General features: G+C 42.8%; 2 protein-coding genes across 4 annotated transcripts in view; one reads left to right on the plus strand and one right to left on the minus strand.

Annotated features, from left to right (window-relative positions):
* The window catches only part of PIGH (phosphatidylinositol glycan anchor biosynthesis class H), a 40,049-nt gene extending 23,680 nt beyond the window's left edge, over positions 1 to 16,369 (plus strand). The window contains exons 4-5 of one of the 2 annotated variants that reach the window (XM_059722883.1): positions 15,385 to 15,429; positions 16,282 to 16,369. In XM_059722883.1, the coding sequence (XP_059578866.1) occupies positions 15,385 to 15,429; positions 16,282 to 16,326 (90 nt within the window). In that variant the 3' untranslated portion in view covers positions 16,327 to 16,369. Of the gene's footprint in view, positions 1 to 11,351; positions 12,114 to 15,384; positions 15,430 to 16,281 lie in introns of those variants that run through there. The other variant, XM_014602253.3, reaches the window with a different exon arrangement.
* The window catches only part of PLEKHH1 (pleckstrin homology, MyTH4 and FERM domain containing H1), a 78,826-nt gene that overhangs the window by 4,800 nt on the left and 54,955 nt on the right, over positions 1 to 19,071 (minus strand). For both annotated transcript variants that reach the window (XM_006266446.4, XM_019476736.2), the window contains exons 16-27: positions 16,300 to 16,479; positions 15,206 to 15,314; positions 13,981 to 14,093; positions 12,373 to 12,549; positions 11,532 to 11,629; positions 10,384 to 10,561; positions 9,463 to 9,618; positions 7,400 to 7,500; positions 6,196 to 6,337; positions 4,586 to 4,728; positions 3,138 to 3,267; positions 413 to 499 (exon numbers count right to left, since the gene is read on the minus strand). In XM_006266446.4, the coding sequence (XP_006266508.1) occupies positions 413 to 499; positions 3,138 to 3,267; positions 4,586 to 4,728; positions 6,196 to 6,337; positions 7,400 to 7,500; positions 9,463 to 9,618; positions 10,384 to 10,561; positions 11,532 to 11,629; positions 12,373 to 12,549; positions 13,981 to 14,093; positions 15,206 to 15,314; positions 16,300 to 16,479 (1,614 nt within the window). The remainder of the gene's footprint in view (positions 1 to 412; positions 500 to 3,137; positions 3,268 to 4,585; positions 4,729 to 6,195; positions 6,338 to 7,399; positions 7,501 to 9,462; positions 9,619 to 10,383; positions 10,562 to 11,531; positions 11,630 to 12,372; positions 12,550 to 13,980; positions 14,094 to 15,205; positions 15,315 to 16,299; positions 16,480 to 19,071) is intronic.

The raw sequence follows: 19,071 nt of genomic DNA on the forward strand, positions 1-19,071 counted from the left end.
TAGGCCATGCAAATGCTATATGTCGTTCATAAGGACTCCCTTTTGTGAGGGTTGGCTTTAGGATAAACAAATTCCTGACTAAATTTGCTTTCCATATTAAGTTGTTTCTAGCATTTTCCCAGTAGGTCCAATGCTTACTTAACCATAGGGAGGCAGCCCTAGCTCATTTATAGCGTAGTGCAAGTTAACAGAGGCACCTGCCACCGTGACTTGGTCATATAATTACTCTACCTTTATGCAGTGTTCAAGTATAGGGAAAACTTGTTTATCTCTAACTTCACTGTATGAACTCCTGGCCCCTTTGGAAGTCAATGGGAAATTTCAGATGGGTTCATCCTAGGATTTTGGTCTATAGGGATGTGCTTCTGTGGGGAAGGTTGCTATTTTTCTCAACCAGTGCTCCTCACTGTACCATAGTGTGATAATCCAGTAGGCTGATGCCATCTTCATTCACAGCTATCCACACTGGAAAGTCTTCCAAGGGAGAGGGCAAAATAGGCTGAAGAAATTAGAAATAACTAATTAAGAAATACTATAGCATCACAAAGCCAAGAGATTTCCATCTTATTTCTTGAGTCATAAGGACAAGTTTGGGAGGAAAGGGCCTATACATTAGCCTGCCTGACCAAATCTGTTAGATATCTGTATCATCTTGTATATCTTGCACCTCTTATACCACTGATCCTAATTATCATGAAATAATTAGGAACTCATGAAAATAATTCATCTCCAAGTTTCAAAATATTGTCTTTTAAAATCTAACCTAAGTTGACGTATGTAAAACTGAATGTAATGATGTGTTGAGGTACCAGATCAGCTGCCCTATTCTGTTTGTGGGCTCTTCTTGTTCCATCATCAAGGGACCTGTCTTTGCTTATTACTGGACAGGGAGAGAAAAGATAGTGTCAATGCAGCTTTCTCTCATGCTATTCTTTGCTACTGTACTTCAGTCCTCTCCATAAGGGAAAGAATACAGTAGCTCAGTCTTGAAGCTGATATTGCCAAACAATGAAAGGCAGAAGGCAGGGCAGGGTGGAACCGTATGCCTTTCTAAGCAAGTTAGCCTTTACGGTCCCACCCTTCTGCCTAACTTAGCTACCTACCTCTCTCTCTAAGAAAGCCAAGCACTAGGAAATAGTACCAGGTAACCAGTACTTTTTACGTAGACCAATGGTTCTCAACCTTTTTTAGATTTGAGGTATTCCTGAATAGATTCAAGGCACCCCTTGTTTTTTGCCAGTGGAAAAATAGTAGATCAGTTTTGCTGTTGCAAAGACCTCAGAAAGACCACAACTATGGATTTCTGTTTGGAATTTCTGGGTTTTGCTTAGGTTTACAAATATGATTCATAACAGTACTAACATTGCGTGGCCCCCTGGGCACCCTTGAAAGAATCTGTAGATACTCCAGGGTGTCGTGGCACCCCAGCTGAGAATCACTGACATAGACTACTAGAAGCCATAGATACTACCAAACAGGGCTGCATCTAAACCATCAAAACAGTGGAGCAAAACTCCCTACCTAATTAGCAGTCCTCTGCCAACCAGTGCCCCTGAAGTACCTCATATATTTGCTATGCAAAAGTGCTGGGTGAGGTGGCATCTCTACACCACTGTTCATGCAGAACCCCTTCAGATGTTCATGTCCTTGACATGGACAACAGATCCCCAAAGACTCAAGTGTTCGGAGAAGAAAACTGCACCCAACATAAAGAAACACTGAGAGTTGCCAATGACCTGCCATAAACTGTGCTAATGTGCGAAGCTTTTTATCCTACTGGAATGAAAGGTTTTTGTGAAGGACAATTCCAGAATATTTGGTAAATATAGGAGACACTGTTGTGGGCTATTGTTATGGCTAATGCCAATTATTTCTCAATCTGTGATTTTTGTTATTACAGATAATGCCATGGTTCTTGCAGTTTACATATCAGATTAAAAAAACCCAACATCCCAGATTGTTGGAAATACCAACATTGTTAAATTTTGGGTCGAAGAACTATAGAATATTTTGATTTTCAGTTCTATTTCTGGAGAATGCCGTCAACTGCTGCATATACTGGTGACAGCCACTGAGTTTAATGGAAATCAGCACACTCTCTGAACTTGCTGAAAACTTCCAGTTTAGCTACTCAAGAGATCAGTTTTCCCCTTACTTTATTCCAGAAACTCAACAAATTTGATTTCAAAGCAAGAGACAAAACATCAGAACCAGTGCTTGTAACTGAGTCTGGGCAAGAGCCTCCTCTCCATCTTCAATAGCCTAAGCTCCTGCTGATATAGAAATCAAACAGATAGGAAGGTATAGGGTAAAAAAAAAATCTTTCTTGGGTCTGATTGTCCAGGGCTGGCTTTGATTCACATCAAAACAGGTATTTAACAACAATCATTTACACACTCAGCTTGAACAGCAAGTAACATGATTTAGCCCCACATTATCTCTGCTACTTTATGGGTGCTTGAAGTGGAACAATGGGTTTGTACATCTGTAAAATCCTAGAATAAAATACTTTGTCCCCAAAGAAATCCAAGGTCTGTTTTTAGGCTAGGCTAGGGCTATAACCTAGTCATCCACTTCTGCTTTCAGTGTATGATTACCAAAGTGAGGTTTGCTAGCTTAGCACAATGTGCTAAGACTTTAAATTTCACGACATGTAAAAGGAACAGGTTAAATAAAAATTTCGGGAGGTTTAAGAGATTAACATAAATTACTGGAAGCCAAGGCTCCCGGCTTCCATTCCTTGCTTTGCCACTGAGTTGGCAAGTGATATAACCAAGATGTGCTTTAATTTCTGTCTGTACAATAGGGCAATAGTTTTACATACTTTTTTTGACTGAGAAAGAGAGGTACAGGCATTGTTTCCCTGTGCTATCTGCAGAGCTGAGAGCAGGATTGAAACTTCTGGTATTCCTTTATATGGGTTACCAGCTTCAGGGGAGGATGTATAAAAGTTTTAACCCCCTTTTCCCTCACTGGCGCAGGACTTTCTTATACAAAGCATGGTTGTCTTGATTCTCTGGCTATGAAAGCATCAACATTTATTTGTGGTACACCAGCAACCCCTAGTGTCTGGAGCAGACTTCTCTTTTCCATTCTTTCTAAAGTGAAACTAAATGCAAGAAGCCACCTGTAGTTACCTTAGCAGCAAATATCTTAGCTCCAAAGAGAGGCCATTTCCGAGCCACTGTCAAATAAATTCGAATGCATTCTGGTGGAGAGCATCCCTGCAGCACCATCCATTTCGTAGCCAGTCTGTCAGCTAGACGCCTGTTGGAATCCACAGTGCATTATAACATTACTCTTTCCCCTTGAAGGACATGAGATAAAATTTCTGTTATACTTATAAAATATCTTTCCCTCTGAAGGACTATCGTATAACATACTATAAACAGGGCCCATAGCAGTGCCTGTTATTAAGGTTGCCTGACAGAACCTTGGTCTTAACTGTTGTTAACTTTGCTAACTTGAACAGCTTGTGATTAATTTTTCTGTGGTGAGTATTTGCCCTGGAAGACTATTTTTGCTTATTTAAATTTAAATTAAAAATTAAAGGTTGTATCATAAGCATATGCACAAGGGGGAAAATTAAGTTTGCATAGGCCTTTTTAATGTTGGCGTTTCCTAATTTTTTAGTTCTTGACTTTGCAATTTAAAAAAAAAAAGTATAAGTGTTTGACCTAGGCTGGTTTTTTTTCCATGGGAAAAAATAATGCCCTAGATCTCTCATGATTACTGTTATGTGTACCTTAAACATCTTTGTTGCAAGGTGCTGTCTGTGGGATTACAACTTAAATCATGTGAGGAGGTGCAGCAGCTCATGGACTGCTCTGTAGGCAACACATCTTCCTATGGAAGCCCAAGGGAGACCCATGGATTTCTAGGTGGAGTATATTGCACTAGTTCTGACCAATAAAAACTGGAGAGACTGGTATACTTTCCAGGCAAAATGGCTGGAACTGTGATCAGTAGAAACATCTAATCTTTTAGTTTAGTTTTATACACGTGTGTGACGCTTCCTGACTCAAAGAGCCAATAGCAGACTGAAGGACAGAATGTGGGTCAGCTCTTTGACTTCCAAATTTGCTTCTGTATGGTCTGAAGCAGCCCAGGTTTACTGGGCTTTATAGGGTTTGCTACAAAGCCCCTTTGCTTAGCTAGGCACTTAGGGAGAATTGAGGTTTGGGGTATTTCATATAGGGGTGTGGACTCTAATTTGGGGCAGATAGGGTTTACTGTTGAATAATTTGGGGTTTTTTTTAGGTGCTGGTTCTTTACATGGAGAAAATCACCTGTAGTTAACTAATCCTATTTTAATCTGGGTTGGCTCATTATCACTTTTAAAGGGCACATGTTGCCTGAGATCTATGTTCTTTTTATGTTTCTTCATTTAAATAAGACAGCATTTGCTTGTGTAAAATATCTATCTTGACAGTATCCCTTTTAAATTTTCTAATTACAAAAAGAGATGCATTCTGTAAATAGCAAGTACCTGGATCTCTCTCTCTTTCACCTTTCCCTTCCCTCCCCTCCTCCCCCCCTGCACAGAGTTGCATGTAAGAGAACATGACCAGGGTTAACATCTTACCTAAGCTGCTCAGGAACAACATTTTGTTTGTAGCGTTTGGGATAGAACTTGTCCAAAAACTGTTGGAGCAGGTGTTGCATTTTGGACTGAGAGGTACCCCCAGGACTTGAAGGTATTGGTCGATCCAAATCCCCATATTCCACCTGAAATAGAATGTGAAGGGGCTCTGGAAATGACACCAAAATATATTTCATGCACAGTGAGTGACTACTGGGGACATCCCTGCCTGCTTTGTGAAGATGAAACGGGATTTGGGCCAACCACTGAGACTGCAGGAAAATTCCTTTGTATCATTGCTAAGACTTTTATTCCACCTGCAGTTGGCCAGTAAGCTTATTTGCAGCTGGTATAAGCATGATTCCCTGTTCTGCTAATGTCACTTTGTAACAGATACAGTGCAAAGTAACTTGAAAATGACCAGAGGAAGATTGGGAAATTCCTCTTTCATAGAAGGAACTCTTTGCTGCTAGGGTCTGTGCAACTTTCTATGCCAGCTGCCCTGTGTCTTCAGGATGAACTGAGCAGGCACATTGATAATGGCCAAGGAAATGGGCATAAATTTGATGGTGAGAGGATTCTCTACTGTTCTAAGTTCCCTCTAGGATCTTATGCTGATAGCACAAGTTTAGGCTGTTCTTTTGAAGGTTCAATTTACTCAAGGGCTGAGGTTAAGAGAGCCTTTTGTTAACCCACTCTTCAATGCATCCAAATTCTGCTCAAACCAAATGGAAAATCTGCCTCCCTGGATTAAAAGAACATTTTTTTTTTTCAGGACATACTTATCTGACTGACTCAGGGAGCAGACCTAGTATTTATGTTTGGTCATTCTTATTTAGCAAGAAATAACTGTTCTGTGGACTATACCCACACCCATTACACAGTGTGATTAAATCTGTATCAGTAACATGGTTCTTGAAAGTATAGTGGACTAGTATAGAAACCTGCAAGATGCTTTTCCTGAGTGAGGCTTTTGGCTGTTGGCCATGTAAAAGAACATGCTCTGACTATTGGGCTAAAATCTGTAAAGTGATTGTTTTAATAATCTTCATCAGACATGCTGATCAGAAATGCTTCTGGCACACTTACAGACTGGCTATATCTTTTTATGGCTCTTGATACAACAGAGTTCTCTTGGGAACGATGGGGTATTTGTATACAATCAAAATTGTACAGAAGTCTACTACTTATTGTGAATAGTTTACTCTGTTGATTTATGGTTGGCATAATATAGCTCATAAGGTATGAGTGGTTTGGTAAGAAGTACCATTCCCTGTTACATCAGTCAGGACAGCTTAACTGAGGAAATATGATGTGCAGCAACAAACAAAACAACAGGAAGGATTTTCACTTATAATGCAGCGTATTAGAAAGGAGCAAGTCAGTGGCCTGTAGGAAAGAGGTATGGATTTTCTTGCTTCCTTTTGCCAGATGTGCTTTCTATAACAGCCTCTGAAACAGAACATCACCACAGAAGCCTCATCCCTCTTTAGAAATGTAGCCTTCATCGTCGTGCTCTCCATACACAAGAAAAACATGGCCCTGCCAACACTGTACCATCCCACTGCTAAAAACAGAGCTCAGCTCCAGAGAATGCTTGGCTGGTTGCTCACCTGAGCCATCAAAGCCACCATTTCTAGAGCCAATTCCTTATTGACAGGGAACCTTCCATTGGCTATTTCACTGCTGACCTGGAAGGCCAGCAGCAACCGCTCTCGATCTGTCTCACCTTTTGCTTGGCTTCGAAAATACAATCTGAAGAAGAGAGAAGTAAAAGGGAGAAGAAGTGCCAAGTAGTAGCTGAGAAGAGAATTGAAAACTTAAAAGATTTATTTATTCTTGAAAAGTTAATTTTGTGCAATAGAAGAGTTGACTTGGGAGCATTGGTGCTGAAGCCCTGTCCTCATGATAGTGGAGACGAAAGGGCAGAATTGGAAACTGTTTCCTTCACATCTCAGGAGGGAATTGTTCTAGAAGCCATTCCCATTCCTGTGACAAACCTGGGTATCAAAAGGTGTCTAGTTAATACTGAGCAATGCTTTTATAAACCTGGGGAAATCAGTACCCTTCCATCAGACAGAGGTTGACAATATTTACTAGATGGTCCATAACATTTACACCATGATTTTGATCCTTCAGTTCTGGGCAGGCTCCCATTTTGCCAGCAGGTGGAACTCTTGAGGAACAAGAAGGGGGAAGTATTGCATCTAATCTTCATCTACAGACAGCTCTTCACTAACATTTTATTCATTTCAGACTCTCCTTCAAACTTGCTTCCTTTGTTTATAAAGCCCACCACACACTCAGCCCAGTTCTCCTTATAAATCTTTGTCTCTTACTTCCCTATTTTCTGTCCTCATGTAGCCCTAGCATTAGTCACTTCCTCCATTTATCTTGCCCAAATGGCTCCTTTTCTTTGTTAAGTCTCAGAATTGTTTTCCCCACGCATGTGCTTCTTTAAGTCTCTCCTGTTCCTATCTAATATATATTGTTTAATTCTGTTTTATGGTTGGGTCTCTATTAGTGGAACAATACAAAATGCTGCTCTGTTGTATTGTATCTTGTAATTTGTCTGATTCTAAGTCTGTTTTAGCTTTTCCAAAATGTGTTGGGTTTTATTCATGTTCCATCCATCCCCTTGAACACACACAAATTACTTTTCATTCCTTTAAGAATGGAATGCTTCTAGATTCACCAGTTCTGACAATAACAGTTTATAAAAAGTTGCAGCCCCTCTGACATATATCAGGCTGATATATGCACTCGATAGATATTTAATCAGCAATAACAACCACCCCATCAAATGATGAATGGTACCTGGTTTTATAAGTCAGTTTCACTATTCTTGTGCCACCTTCATATTTCCCAGGATGCAGCTCTTTCAAAGCTTGTTCCCATTTTGCAATGACATCACAGATCTTTAAAGCAATTACAGAGACAAGTTAAAAAGAAATGTAAACTTAAGGAAAAAGTGATTTGGATAACAAACTATTGTGGGGTCAGGATGAGGGAAGGACAGATTGGATCAGACTACAGGCAGTCCTCGACTTACAGCGTTTCAAGTTACAACTTTATGCATTTACAACGTTTATAAATTGACACCCTGTTTCAACTTTAAGACATCAGTTTCGACTTTACAACACTTAATCTGATGCGACTCCACACCAGCAAACAAGTTCACTGCATCACCCATCTCCCTGGAGAACATCTGTCCAAACTTCCTTGGATACTTTCTTTAAGAAAGCAGACAAGACTCCAGAAAAACCTGCAGCCAAGACTCCTGAGAAGACTCCAGCCAAGAACCCTTCAAAAAGTCCAACCAAGAGCCCTTCAAAAAGTTCAGCAAAGTCACCTCAAAGAAGTCCTTCCAAATCAATATGATTGCTATTTACAATATAAATACATTCATGTAGCTATATTACTCATCTGTAATTGATTGAGTACAAAATTCTGGGGTATTTTTAGTGTATATAGGGTATCAGGCCTTGGTTCAGGAACCAATCCCCCATTTATAACATTGTTTTTTATGAAAAAATTTGTTCTGAGTTACAACGGTTTGATTTAAGGCGCAGTTTTCAGGAACCAATTGTGTCATAAGTCCGAGGACTGCCTGTATACTTAGCCAGGAAGTGACAGATGAGTCCATCACATTTTTCCTGGTATGCAATACATAATTAGAAATGGTCCTAAATGAAGACTCCAGATCCAAGTCTCTGGGGAGGTTGAATGTGAATCCCAAACTAGTGCAAGCTCTATGAAACTCCTCCTGGTGGGTATCTATGCCAAGATGAACCAAAACAAAACCTAGTTTGGAACTGGATCTCGACTTTGCATGTCAGATCTCCCTGTAATCAAAACAATACTACAGTTCTGGTTAGCTTCTTTAAATTATTCCAACCTTTTTGAAAATGGGATAGTAAAAATCTCCATTACATCCATTCACACGGTAAATAAAGAGCAAGTGAAGAGTATTAGAGGTCACTTGAGATAACTGAACAACCATCCCAACCTCTTGACTTAAGCTATAGAGGAGAGGTCTCCTTGCCCAATTTAACCAGCCAGGGTAATGCTTTTGTTTGTTTAGGACTCAGCTAGCTCTTTGAATATCTTGTCTCCCCATACAACACAAGCAAAGCTCAGGATCACCTAATCTGTATCCAACTATGATAGAGAACTAGCTGGCTGCAGTTCATTGTGGCACCTTCCTCTGCAAAACATGTAAGAAGGAGTTATTGCCATTTTTTTCTACACTCTACAGTGCTTTTAACTCCTTATGCCCTCTATTGCCACTATCGCAACATATTCCTTGCAGCTGAGCTGGAACTACAGTCTCTTTCAAAGCTGCCTTTTCCAGTTCTGCTCCAGAAATGTCCATCTGCAACAGCTTGTGCCTTGTATGTAAATGTATCCTCTAAGCCAACACGGAGGAGGGGCTCTCTAGGGTCAGCACCAAAATATAGTTTCTTCAAGTCACAGCCATCAGCAGGAGAGGTTGGTTTTACGTGGAAATACCAAGGGCATTTAACAATCCAATATGTGATTTTAATTACATGCATCTGGCACTCCACAGCCTGGCAGGACCTTGTGTTGATGAGAATTTCAAGGTGTGATGCAAAGTCAAGTTAGCTAGCTTTATTTAAGAAGCATCTTTTAAAGCTGTAGTCAAGAAAAAGCCCATATCAAAACAGTTTGCCTTGACTTGACTACAGCTTTAGGTGCTGCTTGTTAGATGAAGCTAAATAACATGATCTAACATCACACCTTGAAATCTTTGTCTAGACAAGATTCAGGTGAATGCGATCTCGGCCACATCAAAAATATTCATTCGCCATTAGGAGGATTTGGAAGGAGTATGCTGGAATTACTGGAGAAGGAATCACCTTCATGTTGCCCTGGAGGCAGTGCTCCAAGTCTCTGCCAGATGGGTCATCTGTGAAGAGGGAAAAACCAGTGTGGGAGGGTTTCCTCATTCCAGTCTCCTGGTTCAGCCGCTGGATGAACTCATCTACTGTTGAGGAACCATCAAAACCGACAACCTAAAATGAAGCCAGAGATTAAAATAACTAAATGAATAGAGTTTGGCCAAACAGCTGTAAACAGAGAACATGGTAACTATTAGGGGTGTGCAAAATGAGCTGTATTTGATTCAGATTTGGCCTGAATCGGGGACAGTGATTCAATTAGTTGATTTGGATCACCATCCCAATTTGATTCGGCTGAATCCAAATCTGAAGATTCAATGCCGATTCAGAGAATCAGCAATTTGGCCATAGACACAGCTTTAAATGTTTTTTCTACATGCCTTGAGGTACCAGGTGCAGTTCGTCAATGCTGCGATGGTGGGGCGGATGGAGTGTCCCACAGGAGTGCTTGGTGGTAGACCCAGAAGTGGACCAGAAATGCTCCCCCTGCGCTCCCCAGGGATGCTCCAACCACCCCACCATCTCAGCATTCATGAGCCACCTGGTACCTTGAGGTATGTAGAAAAAACATTTAAAGCTGTGTCTGTGTTCGAATCACCGAATCTCTCCAAATCAGTTCAGAGGGCTCTGATTCGATTCAGAGAGACTAAAGGGTCTCCTGATTCGATTTGGATTCACAGATTCGGCTGCTGAATTGCACTGAATCTCTGCCGAATTGAATCGGCGACTGAAGCTTTGCACAGCCCTAATAACTATCCACAGAGCCTGATTGGGTACAATCCCTCAGTTCCCCTCCATTGACCTCCCTATTCCAGTTGGGCAGACTCCAGTGCAGCTCTCAATTGCCTGGGAGATACATACCCAAGCCCAGCATCTTACCTGGTAGGTTCCATTCATGAAGTGCACAGGAATACTGAAGGGCAGCGAGTGGTGGTAGGGGTTCCGCAGCAAAATGGACACAATCTCCATTCTGGAAGGCTTAGCTTCCCTCTCTCTGGTCTGTAATGTGCGCTCCAGTGATCTCTGACAGTAGATGGCATACTTGCCTATTTCACTCCTGCTCTCAGAGTGAGAGAGGGACAACACAAATACATTATTTTAGGTATGTATACTGTACCCATTACTGTCACTGCTTCCTAGTGTTCTGGTTTTCCCAGAGATCTTTCAAATGAAGAAGTACATATGTAGAAGTGTCCTAATTCACCTCAATGGGTCTGAAGCTCAGATTTAATTCAGATAAAAATGGACTGAGAAACATGGGTTTGTAAAGTAAGGGTAAGCATTAGTTTTGTAGTATTTCTGCTTCTAATTAGGCAGGCAATACTGTAAGAAAGCCACTTCCCCCATGGCATTTTGCCATTTCTGGTTCTGACTGGAATTGGTAAGTACAGAGCCATTCAACAACAACAACAACAACAACAACAGAGTCCTTTTCAAATCTCAGGGGACTTTTAGTCTGAGTTTTTTTAAAAAAAAGTTCTGGGCAGTGTGTTTGGATGCAAACATAGGTTTAAAATGAAATAGCTGTTTACTTACAGCTGTTCTTACAGTGCATACCCAGGTTCTGGTTTACTGTTATCTGGTTAATAAGGCATGATGAAAGTGTGTGGTGAGACATGAGGCTGAAGATCAAGTGCTTTTAACTACCTGTGAATTGCATCAATAACTAAGTAGTGCCCCCCTGGAATGGCTTATTGTGACCAGAATAGGGATCACTGGGTATTCTGCTCTGTAACCTACTCCAAGGATAATAAAATATAGTACTGGAATCTGTTTAAGGTTTGTTAACTTTTTTTAAGGTTGCTGAAGTCATTTAGAGCCTTGTCTCCCTCTTCTTGTCCCCTCAGAATTCCTGCTAATCTTTCAGCAGAATTGATCACCTAGGAACCATTGCCAGTTTGTTTGCTTCTATGGACGCTTTGGCTTCGTCTCCACTTTATTTTTGTCACCATGAAAAAAATATTCACACCCCAATCAATGTTTAGGGTAACCAGACTAGTGAAAGAAAAACCTGGCATGTTCCTTACCTGGGATCCGCATGCCTCTGCAGGTGCTGTTTGACATACCAGAGGAAGTGGTGCTGAGGCAGAAAGAGAGGAGCACACAAAGCCAAGAGTTGCCAGCACTGTGAAGAGAACCAGGTCATTTAGACAACACAGCTACATAGGCATAGATGTGAAATGGTTTAGAAACATCAGCTTCTGCATCTGGCCCTTTCCAACCCTTCAGGAACAGTCATTTTTTGTCCAGTTCTTGCTCCCAGTTATATCTTGAGAAAACCACAGGTTGAAATTGTGATTTGTGATTGTAGACACTTCCTTTTCAGGGCATCTAACTTGAGATGTTTTAAAGGACCTTGATTTTCTTTCTGAAAATCAGCTCCCTTTATGGCTTCTCAAGGTAGGTACCCCAGATGAAGAGTTTTTCTTTGGAAAGTCTTGGCCAGTGCAACTAGACAAATAATTCACAACTAATAGTTTAGTCAGTGAATTTCGTTTTATTGATTGTCTGCCAAAAGTTCATAAAATTCGCAAATGTACTCAAGCTTCCTTAATAACTATTCTCCAACTATTTGGGTTGGTCTAATAAAAGATATCAAATTCACCCAAGGAACCTTGTCTGCCTCAGTGATTCAAAGCATTTATGCATTTCTCTAGCTAGAAATCTTTACACTGTGAATTGTTTGAACTGGTCATATCACAGTCAAGGATCTAATTGCCACTTCATGCTGTAAATGAAATGATGCAGCTAACTTAACTAATAAGCATAGCACAAACATTGAATTTCTTATTTGCTTGTGATATTATTATTAGAAACGGGGAACAAAAAAGAGTTCTCACAGAGTGGGAGCGGCAGAAAGGAATTCACCTGAATGACGGAGTGGTTCTGGGGTTGCCGGCAGCTCGTCTGCTTAACCAGCTGACAATAGATTTCATTCTGCAGCTCACTGTGTGTCAGGCAGACTTGCAGTGCGGTCTGGGCAAGTGACACGTGGTAATCAATAGATGGTGCCTCCACGGGAACGTTGATGAACAGCTGACAGGACTACATGAAAAAGGAATTGGCATTTACAGGAAGAACAAGACAGTTCTTTTCTCCGGCAGTTTCCAGCTGAGGTTCTCAAAATGTTTACAAGAGGTTAATTCATCTTCCTAACAGCTCTGTGAGGTAGAATAAGTACTGTATTTTTATGCGCCCCCCTCCCCCCAGGGACATGAGACTGAAGAATTCACTTGACCTCTCTGAGCTGCAGGGTCAAACAACAAGTCAGTGACAGAACCTAGTAAAAACCCAGCTCTCCTGGCTTCCATATCTGTGATTCAACCTCTATTAAATGAAGCTGCTTCTTCCATACAGCTCCCCGCCACCGACCCCTCCCTGAAAAATATGCATAGACTACATGTCAGCAGCATGTTCTTTGCAGAAATATGCAGTCATTAAACATCACATAGGAAGTAGAGTCATAAACACAACACCTAAATCCTTCCTGCCTGCCTCTGCTCTAGGCATTAGACTATACTCTTTCTGCAGCTGTTGTGAATGGTGCATGATTATGACACTAAACCTATAAGAATTCTGGTTCTCCTATTATCATCAAATATAGCTTGGTCGCATCAGCAATTCTGCCAGCCAACTCCATAGTTTGACCTGCCTTGGGTCCTACACATTTATGGTATCATACTCAGAAAAAGTCCCCTTATAAAAGACAAAAGATTATAGCAGCCAATAGGAGGAACCTCAATGCTATAGTAAGACTATTGTAACCTGTAATATTTCAGACCCTTACTAAACAATCCTGTAGTACTCTGTAACAACAGTAAGTATTATTACCCCATTCTGCAGAAGGGATAATGGAGGTATAGAGGTTAAATTATATGTCCAAGCCCACAGAGGAAGTCAGTGGATAGTCCTGGCTCAGTCCATTGTTCTAATCACCAAGTCTGATTTTCTATTTCATGTCTCTTGAGTATCTCCTACCTCTACACTACTTTTTAACGCCTCTCTCTCTTGCTAGCTTTTCCCTACAGCTCTTCACAGTCCCTTGAGCACACTCTTGCTTTCTGGTCCTAGTTCTGGTTTTTGTTTCTAGTTGAAAGGCCCAAAGCAGATCATGAGAATTAGGTCATGAGTTGCTTCTCCAAGTTCTCATTGGCAAAAGGCACTAGCAGGTCTGGCAATAAGTCGTTCCCTCTCCCTCTGGACCTGATGTTGGAGAGGGAGAGAAGGCCAGCTTAGGAGTTGTAAGACTTGCCTGGCACACTTGGCCCCCCCCAAAAAAGTGAGGTCCCGAGTGGCTATTTGCTGAGAATAAGCTACATCTGCTAAGCGGACTGGCTTTTTATACTGCGGATGGCATATCTGTACCAGCACCAGGAACATGCACGATGTCAGCTAATGTCTTGCCCATAACTTATCTCTTCTCCAAAATATGTGATCAGAACATCTGAAAACCTTTTGCACTGTCTTTTTAAATACCTTGAAGAGCTTCAGGGCTTCTGTTTGCAGTGCCTCTGAAGGCAGAGTCGTGAGAGAAGTTTGCAGCCCATCCTTGCTGTAGCACAGCATTGGGTGTTTCCACAGTGGAGAATCTGAAGTGCAAAATGGAACAAAAACACGTAACCTCAGAAACAACATACCATGAATTTGTATGTGAGGTAAGGAGGAGTTTCCTAAGAAAGAGTTAAAACTTCTCCTGAGCCTCTCCTTGCTGAAGGAGAGTGAGGGTCAGGAGCAAGCAACTAAGGCAGGCAGCAATACATTGGGTCAGCAGTACATCCCTGGTATAAGTCTACTGATTGCAATGAAGTCATGACACTAACAACAGGCAAATCTCTTTGAAGACCAGTGAGTAATATCATAGAGCAGCATAGGGCAGCCCTGCCAACCCTTGCCATGCCATCTGAGTGCTTCACACAGACTAGATTCTGGTGGGAAGTGATTCTGTTTGTTGATAAAAGGAAGACAGAGAAACCTATGTGTAACGCTTGTGAGATCTTTATTCATGAAATATACTGTTCTACACTGATTAAAATTTAAAGATCATTATATGTGTATGTGAGTGTACAGTAGAGAGTATGTATATATTCAGGGGTGTGAGGAAACGTTCATGTGAGTGCGTGAATGCAGGTCCATTGGGGTGCATGAATATGTATAGATGGTACATGCATACATGAGAATACTTGTCAGGGGATGAGTACATTGGCATATATGCAAGCGTGAGAGTATATGCACTTGTATGTGTCTGGTATAACGTGGATCTGTGAATATAAGCAGGCATACATGTGTGTTGCATACATACGTATGGCAGCCAAGTGTACGTGGGTTTGAAAAAGAGTGTGTGGCTTTATGGCTGTGAAGCATAGAAAAGTGATAGCTCAAGGCACGCAGTGCCAGGTGGAGCCAAAGATCCAGATTTTTGTCTTTTTTGTTAAAATATTCCAGGTCTGTGCTCAGTATTTATTACCGTTTCATCTCCAGTATAATAGACGCTTTGATAAACAAACTGGCAGAGTTGCCTAGTTTCACTCTATTTCCTGTGTTCTCTGCCAAAATCCTGTTGCACAACTAGTGGTGAAAGACACCGTGCAGTATGACTGAGCCATCCCCCTCTGCTCACCTATGGCTTGAAGCAAACCGTGATGAAGAGAATTAGTCGTCACCCTTTCCTACTGTGGGAAAGACATTCAGGGTTTCTACTTACGGGGATCTCCCTCTGTATCCAGCAGTTTTCCAATGAGCTGTTCATATGCTGTGCCCACCTTGGCACTGCTGCTGCCAGCTGCTACAGTCAGATGGTATAGCCATGTATCCTTGGGGAAAAGGAAAGAACAGCATGTAAAGGATGCTGTAAATCAAGTTACATTCACATTATGTTTACAGGTAACCAGCCATCAGGATGCCAAAAGCGAAGGGTACCCATTAAAGGTAAACCCATTCTCTCTCTCTCTCTCAAACACACACACACACTTTTCCATTCTTTCCTTCAAATTTTGGTTTACCGAGGTTACAATCTGACCAAAAGCCAACAGTGAGCTGCAGGTATAGCTAGGCCCTTTTGCTATTTATTAAGAGCATGCCTACACTGCAGTCCGAAAGTGTGATTGCAGCTTTAAACTAGCTAGCTTGGTAGCAGTGCAGCTGCAGCAAAGCCTTCAGCTACATATCCAAAGCCCTGGGAAAGTCTGTGCAGCTCTTGCTGAAGCCCATAATGCTGCAGATAGATTGTTACCAATATACAAGCTAACTAATTTAAAGCTGATTCAGATATGTGGGCACCTCTGGATTGCAGTCTAGATTCACTGTTATTTAGGAGTTATGGTGTAAGAAATTATCTTTAGCACCAAAAGATTCCAGGATCTAAGTATGGAGGGGACCTCTGAATTTTGGACAGCAGTGCATTGAACTCCAGATCTTTCACACCTTATCTAGGAACAGCAAGACAGACAACATACATACACTATCTATTTCACTGCGAAGTAAAATAATCTGAGAGAAGACAGAGTCCAGCAGGGCTGTGGGTGGAGGGGGACTGTTTCTCTGAGGGGGTGATCTTTGTGGGGCTTGGAAATGCTGGTATTAAAAACCTCTGGGAGAGAGGGAAGCAAAAATGAGAAGTAAATGGAAGACAAAAGGAAACCACAAACACCCCATTGCAGCTTAACATTGCATGTGGGTTTTGGGTGATATGTCAGATTGGTCCTTGTTTTATTCAAATTGATCGTTTTTGCCAGTCCATAGTGTCAAGTATTATCAGTATTGCATCTGCTTGCTCTCTAGGGACACCAACTCACATACCTTCTCATGTTTGGTACCAATAAGTAAGTAAGTGGGACTCTGATCTGGTGGATGAATCACCAGAGTGCAATGTGATGAGAGGATGCCCCCACCAGTGGCTTCATAATCTTCGTCTGAGTCACAGGAGCGGTCCACCTCCTCCACCTTTGACTCCCGGACGTGCAAATGTCCCAGAGGACACTGGGGAAAGAAAATGAACTAGGGTAAGTTCCTTATGTCTGTTGCAAGAGCAGAAGATAAAGACAGACAGTTCAAATTGCTGGTGGGTCTACTGAATGCAAGAATGACAGAGTAACAGGATTGGAAGGGCCCTTACAAGTCATCTAGTCCAGCCCCCAACCCAAGCACAGGATGTGCTATTCCTATACTTTCACCAAGAGATAGATGCCCTTTATTCAGCCTCTTCTGGAAAACTGCCAGTGAAGGAGACTACACAGCTTCCTTGGGCAGCTTATTCCATTGTTCTGATGTTCTTACAGCTATAAAGTTTTTCCTGAAAATTGTTTAAAATCTGCTTTGCTGCAATTTCCCTTGAATAATCTTTGTCACTCATCCTGGGATCCTCTCCAGTTTCTCTACATCCTTCTTACAGTGCAGTGCCCAAAATGACACAGTACTGCAACTGAAGCTTAACCAGAGCTGAGTATAATGGTACAATTACCCCCCAGGTCTTGCATACATTGCTTCTGCAACCCCAAACTGCATTCACTTTTCTTGTGATGGCATCACACTGCTGACTTATGTCTCTGATTCACTATAAGCCCCAGATCTTTCTCAGCAGTGCTTTTGCTAAGCCAGTTCTCCTTCCATTCTTTGTACATTTGGTTTTCTCTTCATTATGTGTAGCACTTTACATATTCATAGATTCATAGATGTTAGGGTCGGAAGGGACCTCAATAGATCATTGAGTCCGACCCCCTACATAGGCAGGAAAGAGTGCTGAGTCTAGATGACCCCAGCTAGATGCTTATCTAACCTCCTCTTGAAGACCCTCAGGGTAGGGGAGAGCACCACCTCCCTTGGGAGCCCGTTCCAGACCTTGGCCACTCGAACTGTGAAGAAGTTCTTCCTAATGTCCAATCTAAATCTGCTCTCTGCTAGCTTGTGGCCATTATTTCTTGTAACCCCCGGGGGCGCCTTGGTGAATAAATCCTCACCAATTCCCTTCTGTGCCCCCGTGATGAACTTACAGGCGGCCACAAGGTCGCCTCTCAACCTTCTCTTGCGGAGGCTGAAAAGGACCAGTTTCTCTAGTCTCTCCTCATAGGGCTTGGTCTGCAGGCCCTTAACCATACGAGTGGCCCTTCTCTGGACCCTCTCCAGGTTATCCGCATCCCTCTTGAATTGCGGCGCCCAGAATTGCATGCAGTACTCCAACTGCGGTCTGACCAGCGCCCGATAGAGGGGAAGTATCACCTCCTTGGACCTATTCGTCATGCATCTGCTGATGCACGATAAAGTGCCATTGGCTTTTCTGATGGCTTCGTCACACTGCTGACTCATGTTCATCTTGGAGTCCACTAGGGCTCCAAGATCCCTTTCCACTTCCGTGCCACCCAGCAGGTCATTCCCTAGGCTGTAGGTATGCCGGACATTTTTCCTCCCTAGGTGCAGCACTTTGCATTTCTCCTTGTTGAACTGCATCCTGTTGTTTTCTGCCCACTTGTCCAGCCTATCCAGGTCTGCCTGCAGCTGTTCCCTGCCCTCCAGCATGTCCACTTCTCCCCATAGTTTTGTGTCATCTGCAAACTTGGACAGAGTATATTTCACTCCCTCGTCCAAGTCGCTGATGAAGACATTAAAGAGTATCGGTCCAAGGACCGAGCCCTGTGGGACACCACTGCCCACACCCTTCCAGGTCGAAGCTGACCCATCCACCACGACTCTCTGGGTGCGACCCTCCAGCCAATTCGCCACCCACCGGACTGTGTAGTCATCCTGTGTTAAATTGTGTCCTATCTGTGTTAAATTTCTATTATTCTGCTAAACTAGATGGTATAATCAACCTAAAGCACTTATAAATAGGGATGTGGGTTTCCTGTTTGCTGTGGAAAAACATGAATTTTCTCATTGGAAAGAGAAAAATGCAGATTTTCTCCTTTAAGAGAGAAAAACATAGATTTCCGCTTTAAAGGAGAAAAACCACAGGAAATGGCGGGTTTCCCCTTGCAGGCTGGCAGCCTTCTAAAGGGCTGCAGTGGTGAGGGGAGGGAGATTGGAGGCATGTGGCCAGCATATAGCCAGGCAGGGTGATGCAAGCAGCCCTGGCAGCAGGATGCAGATAAGTCTATGGGAGGTGGGAAGGGAGTAGGGGGGCCCTTCAGGGGCAGTGGGGAAATGTGTGGCCAGGTCAGCAGCACCGGGGCTGGTGCCCATGCTCTCAGGGGTGGGGTGGCCGGGAGATGCTGCCATGGCTAGGCTGCCTGGTACGGCCTGGGAACCCCAGCCTGGGCTGCCATAGGTGTGCCCTTCCTCCTCTCTCCAGCCTGCACTGGGGCTTGACTGTCTTTGCCACTGCCTGCACAAGCTGGAGCCACCACAGCCAGGCCAGGGCCTGGAGCCCCTCACCCTCCTCCTGCTGCCTGAAGCAAGGCTAGGCCAGAGCCACATTTGGCTTAATGCTTCTGCTGTGGAGTGTGGTGTGGTCCTCCCTGCTGTGCCACAGTCCCAGCTGGCAGTGTGGGGTAGTGCGTGGTGCCCCAGCTGCTGGCTGTGCTTCCACATAAGGCGCGCTGCATGCACCTCATGTTGGAGGTCGTCCCTGCTGACCAC

The sequence above is a fragment of the Alligator mississippiensis genome, chromosome 2 (assembly GCF_030867095.1).
Source record: "Alligator mississippiensis isolate rAllMis1 chromosome 2, rAllMis1, whole genome shotgun sequence".
In the NCBI taxonomy this organism is placed as follows: Eukaryota; Metazoa; Chordata; order Crocodylia; family Alligatoridae; genus Alligator; species Alligator mississippiensis.